Consider the following 16,343-nt stretch of genomic DNA (forward strand, 5'->3'; position numbering starts at 1 on the left):
ATTTCTACTTATGCTATTTCTACTTATGCTAACTATTTATGGTGGGATGGGGTAGGGGATGAAAAATATGCGATTTCAAAAGAATATGTTTTACTGGAGCCAAACTGTGTGTGTTCACATGGGTGCATTTTTTCTATCTTTGGCACGCCATTCTCTCTCTCCTGACTTCTGGCACTCCACTTTCTTTTCCTCTGGTAATTCCATTTTCCTCCCTTAGTGTCCCAGGTTGCTCCCCTTTTTCTCCTATCCTCTCAGTCACTCAACTTTCTGCTCAGCTACTGGTTTGAGCCTTAGAATGCATGCACAGCTGAAAGAAGTGGGAAAGAGTGTCCCTCTTCCAACATCCTCCTTAAGCTCCATGTACTTTTTAGTTGTGGGAAGGTAACCTCACCACCACCACATGATGAAGCGAGTAAAGGGGAAGGGCTCAGAGAATTTGTGAATACCGAGGAAAGTAGTCCTCAATAGTGGCATTGCACCCACAGACACCATTTTGGTGACCTGAGCTTTAAATGCTAACAGACGACTGCAGGGCTCTAGAAATCTATGTTGCAACCACAGTTATACTGGGCCATGCGCCAGCAACTTTAAGGCTTTTATTTGAAAGAGCATGAGTGCACATACAAGTGTAAGTTTCTGGTCCACAGCATCTAAAAATAAATACACCCAAAAATATGTCAGCAGTTTTTGCTAGGCTCCAATCCTAATTTACAACCCCTTGTGCTCTGCTGAGCTCATCAGTGCTTAAGACATATAACTATTTATGGCAATGAAACTACAGATCAGGGGTTCTTAATCTGTGGTCCATGGACCCATAGGGGGATGGACTTCAGGGGGTCCTGAACTGGGCACAAAAAACCCCAATTTCCAATGCAATAAAATTAATTGTATTTATATATTTTCATCAGATAATCAAAGGAGTCTGTGTCCCAAGAAAGGTTAAAAACCATGGCTATAGATAGAGGCTTAATTCACACATATCACTGTTATGGTTTATTTGACCGTTTGAATCCTGCCAAGAGACTTAACTATAGTTTGTTTACAGCCAACAAACCACAGTCTGAAAGCATGATCTGTTCCTGGCTTACAAACCTTGATTTATTTTAACTATGGATTGGTGTTACATGCAAGCCCAACACTCTTCCTTATCCAGGCACTCACTAGGTTGCAAAGGCACAAGGGGAAAACCGCTGAAAAATAAAACAAACTTTGGAGAAATAAGCCATAGGTTTGTTTGATTGTCTGTGGGAAAACTTGTTATTAACCCATGATTTGTTAAACGAACTATGGCATTGGGTTATGGGCAAACCAGACCATTCAATAAGAATTCTAGAATACAGGGATTAGTCATGTCCATGCCCCCATTCCATGTCTTCCTAGTTTTACAGATCACTTCTTCCCTCCTCCTCACAACTCCTCTTTTCCAAAAATCCCAAATCTTATTACTGCGAACTTCAAAATAAAAACTATTAATTTGCTTACTCACTTGTTGAGGATTGGATTTTAATGTAGTGATTTTCTGTAGCTAATGTTGAAACTGACTTTTTATATAAAAAAAACACCTTTAAGTATCAATTTTAAGAATGATAATTTATTATTTCCTTTAAAATATTGATAAAGGAATATCTGCTAACAGATAAAGAATAAACTTGAATCAATGCTAGTCTGCTAGGTTGACGGAATGCTTTCGAACTGGCACCAGCCAACGGATCCTATCCCTAATCCTAATCTAGAATACATGTGCACTTCAGTGTACCCAGGAAACTCTTCCAGTAATTGCCTCCACTTCACTTTAACCCAGGCGGCAGCTTCTTTGGGCTCATGAATCCAACACTTCAACTGAAAAGGGGAGGGACAGTCCTTGCAGGTAGGGGAATTCCTTCATACACTGGCAATCACTGAAAGAAGGTAAATGGTAAAAATGGTAGAACAGCTAGCACCCTTCATCCCATACCTTTTCTCTCCAAGGCTCTTCCAGCATATCTCAAAATTAACACATGCAAGCCCTCTTCAGGTGTTATACATAAAGTTAAGGAGAACACACAAGTGGGCACGCAAAGACTGTACATGCTGCATAAACAAAGAGAGAGTGCTTTCTCATACATGGGCTTCCACGTGATGTGGAACCTTCAGCAATCGGGTTCGAGATTGCATGGAAGTCTGTGAATGCAGAGATTCCCTCCCCTCAGATGTCTGCACAGTATGCATGGACATCAGGTAGAAGGGCTAATCAGCAAAGCCCCTCTCCCCAGTCATGTATTTTCTTTAACTGTAAGTATAGCACCTGAAGAAAACTATGGTTTTTAGCAGTTTAGGGTGATATTCCACTAACACATTCCATCAATGAAAGGATTTCCACTTGCAAAATGGGATTTCCCCACTCCTTCCCCGGTGAGCACCCTGCACCCTCTCCAGATCTGCCCCAGAGAGTTAGGGGAACTCCTAGAACAGATTAAGGGGTTGCACAGGGGGATAAGAGGGGCAAGTCCCACTGTGCAAGCAAAAATCCTTGCACTGATGGGACCGTGATTTAGCACTACATTGGATTCAACCCTGATTTCCTACACCATTTAAAACAACCCAGCACCATGTGGACCAGGTCTAGGTGCAGAGGTTCTACACTCTGCATGGTGTACGAGTCAATCTCAAGTTTATACTCCATACCGCATGTATAGCCTTCAATGAGAATTTAGGTATACATACATGAGTGCCTATGCAATTCAGCTCCACAGGAGTGATCCACACCAAGGAAAAGGGCTGGGTGAATCACAAAAGCAAATCCAATAGGGTGTGTGTGGCTGCTTCGCCTCCCAAACACCAATTCTGTGTTTTGTAAAGGGAGCAAACAGCAATTTACACAGATATATAATTCACAATGCCTTTGTTTTATCCTCAGTTATCTATGTTTAAGTATGACATGTAACGGAAGAATTCAAGTGTAATTTGAACAAGCATTATTCATCCAGGTTGAGGCAGCTAGATTTGTGAAAAATCCCAATGTGTTCAACTTCTGTGGCCATTTACAAATCTGATACACAAAGCTTCCTAATCCCTAGATGGGCAAGGAAACTGAACATATACTGGAACTGGTCCTATTTCAGTAATACCATTGGATGACTGGAAATGCCAATCAGAGAATAAAAGGCTGAAGGAATCCACCCCAGCAATTTAAATATTAGTACTGCACAATATGCCTGTGTGTGTCACTTATCTTTGTAAGAAATCCACAGAAAATAGAAATGAGTGTCTCCTTTTAGGTTCTGATTTCCTTTAAAAATATTGGGTTGCAATCAACTATGTCATAGGGTAGACCTATTGAAATTAATGAACCTAAATTAATCTTATCTATTAACTTAAATGGGTCTATTCTGTATATGACCAGCATTGAATACCACACAATGTCTATTATCTTTGAAATGCATTCCTAAACATGTCTACTTGCAAGTTCAAAGGGGTTTACTCCCAAGTAAGACTGTATAGAACTGCAATCTTTTGATATGTGGCTTTAAGATATACCATAGATTACACAAACAGCACCACATAGCTGCTGTATATATAGATTAAGATGAATTAGGATGGATTAGACAGATAGATTAGGATGGATCAGGATGAATTGGATAGATAGATATATTAGGATGGATTAGATGAATGAATTGGATTAGGATGGATTAGATAGATAGATGGATAGATTAGATCGGGATAGATTAGGATGGATTAGGTAGATAGACTAGGCTAGGATGGATTAGGCAGATATACTAGATTAGGGTGGATTAGAATGGATAGACATATCAGATTGGGATGGATTATGATGAATTAGGTGGATATATAGATATATTAGGGTGAATCAGGATGGATAGATTAATTAGATTATGCTGGATTAGATGGATTGGAATTGATTAGGACAGACAGATAAGGATGGATTAGACAGATAGGGGGAGGACTGTTCCTATTTCATGTGTGCTGAAAACCCATATGAATTGAGGTGGAGAAGGCTATATACTTTACTATTTATGAAAAACAATAATGTCCAAGGAAAGACACATGGAAATCCTCCTCCTCAACACAGACTTTTCATTAATCAGGATATACATTTTATTTACATTTGAAGATGGTTTGGTTTTGTGTCACAAATGTGTCTCGTGTATGTACCATTTCAACTGACCTACAAGGAGAGCACAGCAACATAGAAACAGATTGGCATACTTCACACACGCACAGATCACCTATTACTCTACTGTATCCTTCAGTGAGATGTTTCATCTACCACTGGCTATGAGCCTGAGGCTAAGTGAGGGAGCATGAGGCTTGTTAAATATCTTATCTGAGTTTTGTTAACAGCTGTGAGTGGTTCCAAGGCACTGTGAAAGAAACACAGAAAAGCCAGCTTCATATGTTAGACCAAAGACAAGCCCCAACAGTTCCACTGTGGGCTTAGTACATCTTCTGTATGAATTGCTGAAGGACATTCATGTGTCTAAAAGCAAACACAGGATCCGTTGGGATTCTGCTTGCTCAACATGTGATATGGCTCTGACAGTTGTATTTCAAGTAATAGAACTAAGGAAAATGGGTTCCAGAATGCATCTAGATTTTTTTAATGAGGTTTTATCCCTATTTTCTCAATATTTAGTTTTAAAAATGCATTGTGAATGTTAATTCTATAAGAGGAAGCAGGGTTTAAGAAAATCCATTTAAATTATTTAAAATGAAAAGCATATCAGGCTTCAATTATATTAAAGGATCAGCAATAAAGTATGAAGGGAAGGAACTCTGAGGATGCTAAATATGGAAAATGCTCCATTTGCTCAAGGACTTCAGATCCAATTTCAACACCACAGTACATGTCATTCTTGCTTTAGTCAAGTCACCTGGGATGGACGCTGATCAGGCAAGAATGCATATCTACAGATTAAATGATATGCATTAATGGTCTGTTCAGGTCTAGGCTTTCAACCTAGAATATGAAGTTATAGGTGGAAGTTTTTAAGTTGCCATCCAAAAGAAAACCTGATTGTGTGAATTAGGAATTTCAAATCTTAGTCATGCATTTGAGCATCTTAGCACATGTGAAAGGGGTTCTCCTGTGTGTTACAAGAAATTAGCATCTGAAAAAAAGATAGGTTGTGATCCCCAAATCAGATGATTCCAAACTGTGAACTATGTATAGTTTGGGGCTGCTCAAACTAAAAACTACAAAAGTCTCTTCCATGCCTAAAACTGTAACATGGAAAGCCTCAATTTGGCAGCTCAAAGACAGAAAGAGTACAATGCAATATTTAGGTTTATATTAATATTTTTACATTTTCAGACTCAGACCTGATTTGTGGAAGCATACTCTTATTGCCAAATTGTAGATACAGTTCTTATTCATCTGCTGCTAAATTGTTATTAGGAGAGTGTCAAATGCACTTTGCCTTTTTTGTTCTTGGTTTCTCCAGGAGCGGCACCATCAGAGAGTAGTCCACTCATTGTCCTTCCAGATGTTGTTGGATTTCAACTCTCATCAGGCCCAGCTAAGATGGCCAATGGATGGTTAGGGATGATTAGAGTTGTAATCCAGTAACATTTAGAGGGGCAGAGGTTAGCTACCCTTGTTCTGCAGCCAGGAAAACAAGATAGGCCACACATTTCATAAATAATAATGGTACAAGCCTGATGGACCATACCTGTTTTGTTTTGGCAACACACCCTAAAATAAAAGCCACTGGAAATGAGAAAGAATGGAAGTGTAATTTGCATCATAACGTTCTGTGTCCCTTTCCAACTGAATCAGTTAGATATCATGATGAGGACAATCACTTTAGAAATGCTTCACAGTAGATCTTCATACCTAACATAATGCTACTTATATCAGGAAACAAACTAAAACCCTTGCTGCCCTTCTAACCACACCATTGTGCAGTTTATACTGAACAATGTTCATCCTTTGAGTAGATAATACCAACATACTGCCACAAGACTTCAATGCCACAGAGTGACAACTCCCAGAAGTCCCTCTCACATCATCTCTGCATTTGACTTGCTGAACAGCACAAAATGCTATCATCAGCATTGAGGAATTTGCTATTGTGGGCTTATGGAAGGTCAACAGGTTAGCAACAAAAGCTTGCTGAGCTTATGCCTCAGTGATTGGCTCATATTATCCTCATTGTTGGTCTGCAAGGAAGAGTTTCAGTCCAATCTGACAATCGATGGGGTATAATCCAGAGACATTTGGGTAAATCTAGTCCCTGTTGATTTCAACGGAACTGAGTCACAACTAAATTTCTACAGATTATGTGATTGGGGTTTTTTTTGCGCAAATGAGCTGCATTTTTCCTTGTCTACTCACATAACAAAATAATTATCTACAGGTAAAATCTCAAGTAGAGTGGCCTTTCAGAAAATAACTCTTGAAAACTGAAAATACAAACAACCCAAATACAGCACCTACGATAAGACAACACAGTTTCCCACCATCAGGAGAGGCATGTTAACTACAATTATTTTATATACAAGTCATATAGCAATATCCATTAATATCATTCACAAGTTGATGCTAACAAAGAAGTAGTCTGAGACAAAGGAAAACACATTTTTAAAAAAAACGAGGAAAGATTTCAATTATACACATGTGTAGAGGAGGAAAAATCTCAGAAAGATCAGTGCATACCTCAAAATCATTTGCTTTATTGTAGTGCATGTTGAGGGCCCTGTACAGTTCACAATCTCTGGTTATAGACAGCTCTTCAGTGCTTGTTACCCCATCATTGATGGCTTGACGTGCATACTTCTCCATCTGAATGTAGTAGAACTCACGGAAATTGCTAAACCACTTGATGAGCTGAGAGGTAATACATCTGTTGAACTGTTAAAATTTAAAGAGTAAAAAGGATTAGAGTACTGACACTTCCTCCCTTTCCTCCCCATTTCATAACATTCTTTCTTATATCCACCCCTCCTCTCTCCCATCCTTCACCAAGCTCATCTTCAAAAGCTTTTAAAACCCAAGGGATAAGGAGGCTCAAGAGGTTGAGTCAGGTGATATAAAAATATTACACCAAATTTCTAAACAAAGCTTTGGATCTCATTCCTAAATTGCTTCTGAGCACTGCTATTCTACCAGATGCAGCATCAGGCATGGAAAACATTTCCAAATTTCTAGGCACCACTTGTCAAGCTTCTAGGCATTTAAAGTAGGAGGTGCACAGGGTCTTCCAGCTTTGTGCTAATTAATTTTGTCTAATATAAGAGATGAGTAGCCCAAATCATTGCCACAGTAGTGAATTGTAGGTATTTATTGAACTGCATATAAGATAAGGGGCATGCATCGTGTTCCCTATTATGTAGTACATATTCCCCACAAATAAAAGTGTGAAATCCATTTAGGAAATATTTATGGGCATATTTATGTTATAACTTATTCAAGTAACTTCAGGCCTGTTATGTTTCAGCGTGTCACATAGATCAGATCCTAAATTTCTTTGTTATGCTAAGTCAAGCTAAAAAGAATCCCTCTCTTTCTCTGTTATAACAGTTGGCCTTCCTAAGGGGTTGCCCCCATTCGGTATGTGAAAAAAAGAGTTGTATGTTGTGCTCTATTCAGACTTGCAGAGGCTTATCATATTCTGAGTATCATAATCCAGAAAGCCTTCATCAATACCTGCCATCCCTTTTGACAAATTTTAAAGTTTTGCAAGCTCATCTATAAGATGATGTGATAAGCACCAAATCACTTTATATGAACTAAGAAGGCCAAAGTGAAAACTGTCCACATCTTTCAGGACACGTTTTCTTACTGTTCTGTGATTACTGAACTGAAGATGTCACCTAGGCTATGTTGCAGCTGGTCCCCTCTTATTGACAGCCCCTTCTATGTGTAAAGGACAGATGCAACTCAACTTGCCAAGTTAAAGCCAATAAATCCATAGCTATATATCAGGCAAGCTGATATACTACCCCCTGCCTTTTGTCATCACAGGCATTCACTTCCCCCAGCCCCCCAGAAAGAGATGTGCATTAATCAAAAATCAACAAAGAACACTTATCAAATGCTGGCCATGAGAACATCCAGGCCTCCAACAAGATGACAGCTAAAGTGTGCATTGGGGCTGTAATTACTACACAGAAAGTTGTTTCCATGCTAGCAAAGATAATAAACGAATGAAAATTTATGGCAGGGAATCTAAGTAACAAGGAAACAGAAGCAGAGAGACTGGTGTTTCTCCCAAAAGGCCAACTTGCATCATAATTGCCATGCAGTTGCAAGGGTCCTTACAGATAATTGACCAGAAAATGATTAAGTCATCATCAAATCGCTTCTGCTTGCAAGAGTTCAAACATGTACTTAACCTATCCAAGAATTATATTTTCACTCTGTGTGTCTGTTCTGTCTCTATTCAGCCCTTGCGGGGAACCTGATTAAAAAGACAACTGAAGGACCCCCGTTATCTGATCTTCTGGTTACCGATTTCAATAGAACTTAAACCCATTACGATTTGCTGAACTTGGAGTTCTTTCCATTTTATCTCAGCAGTAAAATACACTGTCCAAATTTCCAGACACTGAGATAAGGACTACAGGCCCCCGTGACGGCTTACTGTTCCTTTTTAATTCTTTTAGAATAAGAAACAAAACATTACAAAATGATAGCAGGGTGTGCACTGGGGAATGAAAATTGCTTTGACATGGAGATTAGGCTCTTGCATTGTTACAAGACATTGTCTCATATGGACAAGAGTACTGCAGAGGGGAAAAATAGAAAGGCTTTTTTTTTCCAGAGTGGTCATGAATGACCCAATGTGGACAACAACAACAAAAGTAGGTGCACATGTCATTATTTAGCAACAGGACATAAAGAGATTTAATGCTTATTGTTGCAGCATGGAAATACCAGAGAGAGAAAGTTCTAATGTGGACAAAAAGAACAAAAAAATGTAAGACATGCACAAATTACAGACATAAACACTTAAGGAACAAAACTGTTCAGCCTGACTAGTATAGAAACATTTGAGTAGGTTAATTTTGCATACAAACAAATGCATGTGGAACACAAACACAGAGGCAGAAATGCCCAGTTTCGCTTCAACATTCTAGTGCAGATAAATCAGTCTTTTTAAAATTGCTAAACTTTAAAGAGTTAATTATCCCCCCCCCTTCTGTAGTGGAGTACAAGAAAAGGATCAATTGTTCTATAAAATAAAAGCTCTGTAGTGTGTTAATGTGTTACTGCAAAAACTAATCGCTACAATAAAGAGTCTGTGTTTTCACAGTGTAAGAGTCTCTGTGACTTTGATTAATGCTTCCCACGGGATACCTCAGCCTCAATATGGGCCGAAGAAACTTCCTAAATATTCAATGAGCATGGTCAAAAGATGTATAAAACAAATCAATCTGACACCTTAATCTGGCTAGGCAGCAGTTGACTCAAGGGGTGGAAGGAATGAGATACATCATTTAACACTGCTCGGTTGAAAAGCCTGGAAGCGCCTGTTCTTCAAAGCTAAAATGACACTGAATCTGTTGTATTTAGTAGTCTAAGAATTATTAGCTTATACATTAAAATCAACATCAAGTGGAGCGAGATGATGCAAGGAAAATCTTTTTCTGTTCCCACAATACCAATTCGAGAGATCCCCCTTCCCAATTTAGAGACAGAATTATAGTTGCATCTTATTCAGCCTTACTAATAACAGCTCCTTAACTAAAGGAAGATTGTAACAAGAAGAAAATACAAAGGTGCAATTCTGGGTATATTAATTCATGCATAAGCTATTGAAAAATCCATAGGACAATTTTAGATAAACTAAGTAAGCACACTTGACCCATTGAAGTCAGTTTGGGTTTATTTACAAATAACATATTTTTTAGGGTCATTTGTGTATGAAAAATATTTTATTTTTTAAAATTGGTTAAATTGGCTTTCTATAAAAAGTAAGCTGCTTTCAATATAAGATCAGCACAGAGTACTGAATTGGACTTTGTATATTTATTGTACAACGTAGTAGGATAAATTGCAATGCATGGGCTAGGATCCAAAGAGCCCTTGTGTGTTTTCCAGGGATTCTCTTCCAACTACACATCCTCATGCTGCATTGGTGGCCTCTCTGAAAGATCCCTTGATTTTTTTGAATGGATTTTTAATGGGACACATAGGGTTGTGGTGAAAAGAAGGACCCTCAAAAACCTTGGCAGATGGACTCCATCCATGCCTTCTCTATTGGCTGCATTAACAGAATATTCCTTTACTTTTTTAAAGTCATTGTTAATATAGCAGAAAAAGCTCGTATTCTGCCACGGTATATTCTACAGTCCTTCAGCTACCTCTTCCTTTACATTAGCTAACAGAATCTGACCCCCAAATTACTTCAAGATCCCTTTCTTATCTAGAAAACCAAAGCTTCCTGCCTTCCCTCCCCACTGATAAAACATTGGTTTTGGTGTTTGATTGTACAGGCAAAATTCTTTTGTTGCTATGTTGGACAAGGACTTGTCCATGTTAGTTTAATTGTGTCTAGTTTTTGCTACAATGGTTTATTTAAATTCATGGATTAAGCTACACTGGGTCTCTCTTTCACCAATCTTAACTAACCGCCTGTCTAAGTGACAAAAATTTAGGAGGCTAATTTATTGATAATTTACACCAAGGAATTCAGTGGAACTAAAACCCCAATCACTTGTTCCAGCAGGCATATCCTAGAAGACTAGAGATGTGAAGGCCTGGTAAAAAACCTGGAAAAACTTGGGCAGAACTGTCCCCGCCCCCCCATTTTTTCCAAAGCCTTTTTTTGTTTTGTTTTTCTGAAAAATCAGAAAAATGGTTTTTCTTAATTTTTCTGGGTTTTTTCCCCAGGCCTTCACCTGGGGAAGACCAGAATATTGTGGTCTATAATGGTTTGCTGATGCAGTGATTAGTATATGTTGTTTTCACAAGCCCTTATTCACAGGCATACCACCCCATTAACTTTATCTATTATATTTGTTAGCCTCTGTCTCTTTTCCTCACAGAAGTGACCCCAAGTGACTTCCATTAAAACCAATTAAAACAAACACAACCAATAAAAACCTAAACGCTTGTGAAAATTGTGAGGGCTTTAAAAAAAAAGATTGCCTGCAATTCTTTTAATGCTTTTTAAAAACGATAGTTTTACACTAATCTTTAGTTAAACTGATCTTAAATTATTGTTGCCTAGCATGGTTTGGCTAATGAAGTCCTATAAAAAGGTGTCTTGAGATGGAGGATAACAAAGATTTATTTATTTTTAATTTTTCTACCATGAATGGACACTGCTGCTTTAAAATAAGTTGGGTCAACTGTCCAGATACAGATATATTGGGTGACACCATGCCCCTTTGCTCCCATACAAATCCCGATGAAAGGAAGCATGCCCCCTATACAATTATCATGGTCCCCCTTCTCTTATAAATACATTTCTCTCCTCTGCCTTCATACACATTCCTTTTTCTTGCCCCCATCCCATCACTTCTGACCAATGCATGGCACCTTTGCATGGCTAGCCCACAGAAGACCTACCCGGTTCAATTCCTGTAACATTCATTTCAAGAATCTCAGAAGAGTTGGGAAATCACAATGTCTGAGAGCTTATAGTGTTGTTGCTAGTCAGAATTAAGAACCTTGATTGAGAAAGACCAGCTTCTTATATCTTACTCTCGTCTTCCCCAACCTGGTGCCCTCCAGATGTTTTGGACTACAACTCTCATCAGACCCAGGCAGCATGGCCAATAGTCAGGGATGGCAGGATTGTAATTCAAAACGTCTGGAAGACACCACGTTGGGGAAGGCTGTCTTATACTCTATCTGTAGTAATCCTCATTCCATCAGGCTACCATTATTGTAGGTTTTCCTCCAGCAAAGAATGTGGGCATTTATCTCCTTTCTTGAGATAAGGAACCATCTCCCATCTCCTGACATTTACAAAGGAGCTCAATGCAAAAATATAGATAAAATTATGTGCACAATACCCACAAGGTTCTACTCTGTAGCTTGCCTAATATAAACATTAACCCAACCCTAATCACATGTTCAGTCCGATCAAATTTACAGAGCAGGTCAAAGGAGCAGCTGACTTTACCCATGAACGTTTACATGAAATAAAACATTCCAGAACTATCAACGTGGAAACCCACCCTCCAACCCCGCTCCCCAAGAAAAGAGGAATGTATCTAATATTTACATCTACTGGTGTGTGATGTTGCTGACCCCGAATGGCTGTTGCCTTCCACCACGGAAGTGGCTGCCTTTCAGAGGTGGTGGGTGAATGATCCCTATATTGGCTGTTTGTAAAGCACTTTGGGCTTCTTCTGGATGAATGATGCTATATAAATATAAGGTGGCATAACATCAAAATATTTCATATAACTTGGCAACATCATAAGAAGACCGACTTTGGTTGTTACATGCTGAAAAAAAGACAACAGGCACTACATCCTAGCAAGACTTTTCTGTACAGCTGCCTACATTAGCATCCACTAAAGAAAACATCAGAGAGCCTTTATGAGATTCTCTCAAGCCATACTGTGGTCAAGCTGTACCAATGGCTCCAAAGTCTCCCCAGTAATCCATTACATTGTTGCATTGCAGGTAATACTGCCACAGAAGCCCTTGGTTTTCCTTGGCCCATTGGATGAGTCACAGCAGGTCATTAACCAGGCATAGGCTGTGTATAGATGATGCATTTTTTAGAGACTAATAGAGCCTATGATAGAGCAGTCAATAGCAGCAGTACACACATTCATTTTTCTCCCCCACCGCCCTGCTTGGCTTTCTGGTCAAAGAGGTTTTCAAAGCATTAAAAAAAAAAAGCCTACAAAACCAGTTTCTCCAGAAACTTTAGTGGGGCAGAAGATGTTGAATGTATGTATACCATGCAAAAAAAAAAAAAACAGATGTGTGTGGGGGGGGGGGAGGAAGCCCAACAACATCCCACATAGCACAAAGAACAAGATGAAAAATATTTCTAACCACAATGTTACAATCAATAGGATGGAGATGGTTGTGAGGGCATGCAAATCAACACACCAACATTCTTAAGTTGATGCATCATTAAATAAAAGCCATTTACTAAAAACAAGAAAGTCCAACTTTTAAAAAAGTAAAAAGTCAAAGGTAGTTAATAAAATGCAAAATATCAAAGTCTTGTTATTTTTTTTCTTTTAAGTGACCCATGTGCTCTTTCGTAAGAGGTCACCCTAAAAGCAAACCCATAGCAGAGAAGCTAAATTTGCTAACATTGGAGTTGGGGTGTGTGTGTGGGGAGGCAGACATTGTTAAAGTTTGTATAGAATTTGCGTGTGGTGAAGAAAAGGCAAGATGAGAAGAATTTTAACATTAACATTAAGCAAATTTAAACTAATGTGATGTTTATTTTAAAAGGCTTACAAAATGATACCATGTGTATCATTATAATAATTGGAACCCAAACTTGTTTTGTCCCCCTCAAAAAAGTAGATGTTTATAACACAAAAAAATCAAGTTGATGTGAAAGAACAATTACTTTTTTAAAAACAGGAGGTCCTAATATTCTGTAGAATGAAGGGAGGATGCAGCTGTACGTCGACAGCTTTCATCTCATTTGAATAATGTGGCCTGAATCTGTCAGTTTATTCATCCTCCTTATGCTCAGTGTACTCTGCATCAACAACAAATTAAGTTGTAAATAAGAGACAATCATCACTTTTGTTTTTAAGCAGCTACTGCATGGCGAATTTCAATGTAGCATTTCTTTTTCTTTTCTTCCTTTTTTTGGACAGAAAGAAAAAGGGGTCTCTACAGTGGGCACTAATCTAAGTGGAATAGGAGGGATGCGGCTGCAATGGAACAATTAAAGGAGCACTTAAAAATGCTCTCCAGAATGCTGTTGACTAGTAGGCTAATGCCACCAGTAGATATTTCACAGATGCAAAGCCGTGCTATCCAATTGTTTTTTTAAAAATTACAAATTTGCTGAGATTTAAAAAAATATTCATGGGTAGGGGAGATAAACAGAAGAGGGAGAGCATGAGAGAGAAATAGCAACAGATAAAATCAAACACAGACCTCAGAATAACTTAAAAACAAAAAAGAAAAGCATAATAAGATTGCCAAAATATATTATTACTGAAATCAGATTTAAATTAATGAGCATTCAGGGGGTTAAAACATGCAATCAAGGCAAGAGAAAATAAAAAATGAAATAAATGGGTTTTTCCTACCTTTACATCTGAGAAGTACGTTTTCAGCATATTGGAACTTGGGTACCGGGTATAAAAGAACATGAGCTTGGCCTTTTTCAAGTGGTTGGGCGACAAACCTTCCTGCATGTAGGATGAAATGGGTTAAGGAAAAATGCTTCACTTGAAATCTGATGTTCAGGACAAGCAAAGGGGAGGGTGGGATATAAATTCGATAAATAATAAGAAATAATACTATTTTTGGAGAAGAGTTGTTCCAAGAGTTGATCAACATTAACATTCAATTGCAACTCCTTAGAGCTGCAGTGGTTTGAGAAAGATTGAAGATGGAGATGTGAGGTGTCATCAGTTGACCTTTGCTTTTACTGTATTTTTAATGTTGTTTAGTCTATGGTGTTTGTTTTTAACATGTTGTAAACTGCTTTGATGTTTTTAACAAAATAGTGGTATACAAATATTTTTATAAATAAATAAATCACTTGGAGAACTCAAGCTATAATCCTATGTGTGCTTTCTTAGGAAATATTCCCATAAAACACAGCAGGACTTACTTCCATGTAACTCTTGGCTTGGGCCTCACTTGTTTCTTAAACGTTGGTGGCAGATATTTTGAGGTGCAAGGTTGCTCACTAAGCATGCACTCACTTGTTGCTAAGGAAACAAATACACAATGCACATGTATTTAAGAATAAGATTCCCCTCTTCCCTTTTGCAGTTTCAGTTTTAAGTACTTGTTCCCGGAGCATCACATCATTCATGTATCAAAGAGTAAAAGAGTAAAAATAGAAATGTTTTCACTGTACCATGTCCTTCAACATCTTGGGGCCCCAGTATTCCAGTTCCTCAAGAATGGGAAAAGAGTTTAGAGAACCCCTCTCCCAGTTAAAAACAAACAGCTGTGCTGAAAGGTGTATATACTCTCTTTAAGCACAGACATGTATTTGGAGCTAACAAATATCAAGAAGTGGAGATAATGCTAATCGATCCATGGTCACTTACCCTGGAAGGATACCTATTTATCCTGCAAACATCATTATCTTTCGGGCCTGTAAACAGAAATAACCAAAAGTGTTCCCAAGGGAATGTGAAACTAACCATAACAATCTTGGTTTTCAAAATGGGGTTTTTTTTACACACACACACACACCCTTTGCCTGGCTTCTTGGCACTCTTTTGTGTTCTGTTTGCTAGGGCAGTTTTGGTCACATCTGTGCAGCAGGCTGGCCCTGCCATTTCCTCTGCAAATTAATGGCTTTATAATTTATCAGAAATGAAGATGCACGTGACAAAATCAATGTGGCCCCCACAAGGTCAATTAGGAATGCTCCCAGTACCTTCTTGGAGGGCTGTTTCCTTTAAAGACAATCAACGCACACACACACACACAAATGTCACTTATTAAATATAACATGCATTATGTCAGAAAAAGGTCAAACAAGTTCAAAGTGATCTAGAAACTGAAGCACCTTCACCTAACAGCATGGCGGAAAAACAGACAAGACACATCAAGTTCAGAGATACAAAGCAAATTATTTTTATTGCTCTTTTTTGTTTTGTTTGGATAACCCTCTTTTTAAATAGAACTCATGCATCTAACATCAGCTTTTAAAATTTGCTCTTGGATGCACAGGAGAAGGAATATTTTTTATTATTATCATTATTGTTATTTTAAAATACAAGATATTGAAAAATGGTTTCACTTTAATTCTAAAAGGATGAAGATGTTGCAGTTAAAAGCTCTTAATTTTCTGTTAAATGTACTGAAACTGCTCATCTGAACTTGAATTTTTGTTTTAGATGCTTAATGGTTACAAAGATGATAATTTATGACTGACATACTTCTTGTGCCAAGAGAAGAGTTGAAAGAACCTACAGCTACATCCATTAGACTGATAGAGAATTCTAAAAGAGCGTTACACTCGGCACTGCCATCTGTCAAAATGCATAAGTGAAATAATAGCAGCAAGCTGTCACCTATTGCTTAGCAATAAGAGTTTCAGACAAGTCAAAACTTCTCCGACAGAAGTCTGTTTTGTTATGCAATTGTCCTGGGACACACACACACACACAGACAGACAGCCTTTTAAAAATGTTCTGTATATAAATCCTAAGCATTCACAATGGATAATTATGAAGCAGTCAACCCAAGACACAATTTCTTGGGAACTTCTCCA

General features: G+C 38.2%; 1 protein-coding gene across 10 annotated transcripts in view; it reads right to left on the minus strand.

The window, feature by feature from the left end:
• The window catches only part of PROX1 (prospero homeobox 1), an 88,170-nt gene that overhangs the window by 48,717 nt on the left and 23,110 nt on the right, over positions 1-16,343 (minus strand). For 8 of the 10 annotated variants that reach the window (XM_061625226.1, XM_061625218.1, XM_061625219.1 and 5 more), the window contains exons 3-5: positions 14,191-14,296; positions 12,174-12,314; positions 6,653-6,847 (exon numbers count right to left, since the gene is read on the minus strand). In XM_061625226.1, coding sequence (XP_061481210.1) covers positions 6,653-6,847; positions 12,174-12,314; positions 14,191-14,296 — 442 coding nt within the window. The remainder of the gene's footprint in view (positions 1-6,652; positions 6,848-12,173; positions 12,315-14,190; positions 14,297-16,343) is intronic. The other 2 variants (XM_061625228.1, XM_061625227.1) reach the window with 1 other exon arrangement.

The sequence above is a fragment of the Rhineura floridana genome, chromosome 4 (genome assembly GCF_030035675.1).
Source record: "Rhineura floridana isolate rRhiFlo1 chromosome 4, rRhiFlo1.hap2, whole genome shotgun sequence".
Taxonomy (NCBI): domain Eukaryota; kingdom Metazoa; phylum Chordata; class Lepidosauria; order Squamata; family Rhineuridae; genus Rhineura; species Rhineura floridana.